Source organism: Atta colombica, unplaced genomic scaffold, assembly GCF_001594045.1.
Source record: "Atta colombica isolate Treedump-2 unplaced genomic scaffold, Acol1.0 scaffold47, whole genome shotgun sequence".
NCBI lineage: Eukaryota > Metazoa > Arthropoda > Insecta > Hymenoptera > Formicidae > Atta > Atta colombica.
Genome location: NW_017259536.1, coordinates 2,316,961 through 2,321,612, shown reverse-complemented (window position 1 = coordinate 2,321,612; position 4,652 = coordinate 2,316,961). Strand labels below are relative to the sequence as shown.

General features: G+C 27.2%; 1 protein-coding gene across 1 annotated transcript in view; it reads left to right on the top strand.

The window, feature by feature from the left end:
• LOC108691540 (chymotrypsin-2-like) overlaps window positions 1-2,823 on the top strand; it is a 15,333-nt gene extending 12,510 nt beyond the window's left edge. Inside the window, exon 9 of the mRNA XM_018199320.1 lies at window positions 2,745-2,823. Within this exon, the coding sequence (XP_018054809.1) occupies window positions 2,745-2,823 (79 nt within the window). The remainder of the gene's footprint in view (window positions 1-2,744) is intronic.
• The last annotated feature ends 1,829 nt before the right edge of the window (window positions 2,824-4,652 follow it).

Genomic DNA, 4,652 nt, shown 5'->3' with positions numbered 1-4,652 from the left:
TATAAAATAGCCGTCGTACAAAAAAAGTATCTGCACTGAAAAAAATGATCTAGTTGGATTAAATAGTAATTTTGGTGGAAAATAGACGAACTAGACTTTTCTGATTAAATCTATTAGAATTATAACTGAGATAACTAGAATTTTGATTGATATAATTATTTTATTTGATAAAAATAAGAGTTCTAATAGATTTTACTAAAAATATAATTGTATCAATCACAATTCTGGTTGTCTTAATTAGAATTCTATTAAATTTAACCAGAAAATTTTAATTCGTTCATTTTTAACCAAAAATTTTTTCAGTATGCGTATTATATTATAAATAGTGAGGATGCAGCGCCGGATGAAATACATTAGATGAGTTGATTAGATTTTCATTAACTCTCTTTCTCTCTTTTTCAAATAAAATTGGTTTCATATGTTACCAGACATACACTAAAAAAAAAAAAAAAATTTGTTCAACAAAAAAAAATTATTTGACTCAACAAAATGCTGCGGTTGAATACATGGAAATAAATATCAATGTAATAAGAGCAAAATATTTTGTTCAATTATTATGATGATTTTAAATTTGGTTGAGCTAAATTGAGTTATTGCAGACAAAATGTTTATTTGATTTTAGAATATATATTTAATTGAATAGAATTTCATTTTGATGATCCATTAAATAGCATTAATTAAAACAAAAAAAGGATGCGTGTCAAACAAAAAATTTAATAAAAACAATTAAATTTAAGTTTAAAATAATCATATATCATTTACGCTCAACTTCTTTATAGTTGAAATTTGTATACAATATTATTGTAAAATTCATGCACGTTTTATTTGACTAAATATAATAATAATCCTTGTGACAAAATAGACAGTAGATCGAACTTTATACTTATTTGATATGACACAATATCCTTTTATTGAAATGAAATATTTTGATTATCTCGTAACAATTTAAGTTGAATAAACTATCTTTCTTGCTTGTTCAAATTTATATTGAGTGTGAAGACGTCTTAGTTTGACAAAAATATTTGTTTCACTTGAAAGTCATTATAATTAATATAACATAAAAAATCTTATCGAAAACTAATTTATTTGATTAAATCGTTATACTTTAACGAAAAAAATCATTCTTATTGTTATTATTTTTATTTTTCCAGTTCAATTTATTATTTACTGGTACACCTATATTCTTGTCTTATTAACTATAATTAATTATTATTGAAAACGCATCGCATCATCGCCAAGATTTGAACCTACGATCCCTTAGAACAGTAGCCTAATACACTTACGCTGAGCTAATCGTATGCTTGTAATTGTCATTACTAATGTTATTTATACCTTTTACCATTTGTAACCATTTTTAATTTAATTAAATGCTTCTGCTAACAGTTTAATATTTAAAAAGAATTAATATTTAAAAAGATTACATGGAAACGAAATAATACATGTTTTGATCTTGTCAACTCAATATTATCTATTATACATTTTAATTAATTAATAATTTTTTTTCAGTGTACCGCTCTATATAAGTTTTATGAACCAAGTACTTAAAGATATAGCAAAAAGAATTCACAGATTATCTATATGTCTAGATTTATCTGTATGTCTGAATTATTTTCCAGATCTCTCTGCAGAAAACAATTAATAGTAATTTTCATTTTTGTAACTGATTTATTAATCCAAATTTTGTTATTATCGCTGCGTCTGTCTCTTTTGAAAAATAATTATATATAGTTTTTAATTACTCCAAGTAAAATAAATCTCATGAAATATTAGAACTTTAAAATAAATAAATTAATAAATTCATATTCCAATTATTTCAATATTATTTCATTATTTTTATAACTTTTTATGCATAAAAAAATTATCGTCGGTTATAAACTTAGACTACGAAACATACGCGATTTAACGGATTATTACTCAATAATCTTTCAATAAAGAATATAATTCTCGTATATTATAGCTTAATAATATCGCGTTAATTAAAGTAAATCATCTATCGATCCAATTGTTTCTTCGAATTTCAGTGTCATTGGCTTTCGTCCTAACTGGAATTTTTTGCCTTCTTTAGGTTCTTTCATTCCTTTTAGTCTATCTGGCAATGTTGGATTCTACCCAATGTTTGTAATTCTGCTCAAACAAAACTGTCAAATAAAACTGTCCAGGAAGAGATTACAGCCAGAGTCTTCGAATTTGGAAGATTATCGGTAAGTGCAACACAAGCTTTTCACGATATATCGTTGCCACTGCTGCTGCGATTCAAATATATTTACGAAATAAAGCAGTAGCAATAACTCTAGTGTTTGTACAAATTACAACCAGACAGATCCGAATCCAGAATCTTGTAAAAGACTATCATTTACATAATGAAATAGGATTATTGTAAAGAAATGTATGACAAGAATTGTATAATATTTACAATAATCATATTTATATCAAACATATTAGCCGAGGGTCTTGCAATTAAGGTAAGTATAAACGTATGGTATTTTTTTAATCATTATCTTTCACATTAAATTTAATATAATTATAAGATAAAAATTGAATATAATTTAGAAAAGAGAGATAAATAGTTACGAAAAATAGTTGATTAATACTCTCCGCAAAATATCATGAACAAAGAATTAAGAAAAAGAACAACAGTTGCGAAAGTTACATCGCTTTGTAAGCGCAAGCTTTAAGCATTTTATGTATGCTCGAATTGTCCCTTTTTTTATTTGAATAGAAAACATTTTAATCTTCTTTTGTAGGGTGATTCGGAGGGGGCCCTTGATTAATGAAAAACCTGTCGGCCTCGTATCATGGACAGAAGTTTGTTTCCCTTATTGACTGTGTACATTTGCGTACCTTCGTATATCGATTGGATTAAGGAGAACGTCATAAATTCAATTGATATTCATTATTCGTACACTAACAATCGCTAATTCACACAAGCCGAATATATTAGGTTACATTTATCCTTTTTTTTACCGCTTCATCGTAATAAATATACAGTCATCATTAATTTTCTTATCTTGCACGGACTAACGTGTTATTGTCGCTATATATGTCATATCTTTCTAAACTGATTACTAATATGATAAAGCTATCAGTATATATGTTCCTGAAGATCAATCCTGTGTCAGGAACAGTAATTTAAATAAGAAATTCGTAATACAAGTACATTAATATTGTTAATTCGTGTTACAAATATGATGAATTGATTTTTCCCTCATCACAAATGTTTTATCAGTATTTTAAAATCTTAAAATTGATCTTTTTTACAATTTATTAGCGTGTATTTTATATATCCATTATTCAACGAAAAATTAAAAAGAGATTATAATCTTATATTATATTATATTATATTATAAATTAGAAAGAGATTTATAAATATCAAATAATAAAATGTCAGAGAAATGACGAGAGTACAAAAATATTGAAGATTATAAAATTAAATAACTAGGATAAAAAATTTTATTTATCGTTAAATTTAAATTTAAGTTATGTATACTAAAAATCTGCATATAAATGTCTAAATCGTGTAATTAAAAAAGATCTATAATAAAATGCAGTGTAATTAAATTTCTAATTAAAAATTTAACAGTATCTTTTCATAAGAATAAATGACCTTTAATTCAAATGATTGGCTAAGCTAATTGTAGGAACAAACTACAAGTTGTCCAGATTATCTTGCGTTTTTATTCATCTAGCGGAATTAAATCAGGCCATAAAGAAAATTAGAGCTACAGAGTGAATAGCATGCTAAGTAACATCATTAGATAAAGTCGTCAGTAGAGCCATTAGGCAACGTCACATACTTCACAGCCATATTCTGTCTATAATTAGTTGCTGCACACACGATCATGACTATTCATATAATCTGCTCCGCCGCCTTGACGATAATTAACTTATCCCTGCAGCGCTGCTAACTTACCATGAACGCGCCAACCGTAATTTGCACTTGACTAATTACAGAGACGTTACGCGACATTACAGGGATGCTGCGATTAACGTTTCGTAATATTTTTACGTGGGTATAAAAAGCGTTTATTTATTCAGTAACACGTGTAATGCGCACGGACAAAACGAGAGAACTTTAATATTATCGCGGTAACACATTCACCGTTGACATAAACTGTTTATGATACATTGAGTACAAACGCGTGAAATCTGCCGGTACTGTTTATGCACGAGAAAATACTTGTTGATCTGAAACGATCTTTCTATTTGCACGCGTCACTGCGTCGAGATTAACGTTTTATTAGTTCAATAAATATACATAGTGCAGTTGCGGCAAACGCTAATAAATTCATCGATCGCTTGTCGGTCAAATCAACAGACTCAATTATCATTCTGAACGAGGCAATGTGACTCAATATATGTGTATAACTCCATATTTCTGCCGTTAGCAATTTCACCAAACCAATAATGTTTCTCCATATATTTTTAAAAAGTGTGGTATATCGATTAATAAATTTCAGAGTGCTATCGATATATTGGCCAAATAAAAAAATCTACAATTTTAATTCAATTATAAAAAATTGCACTTTGGATAAATTGTGCACTATCCATAAATTATTTACAAATATTTACGTATAGGAAATATTCATAAAACATTATTAATTTTGAAAGAATCAAATCGCGCATTATACATTTTTATACTGAAGACGGAAAAG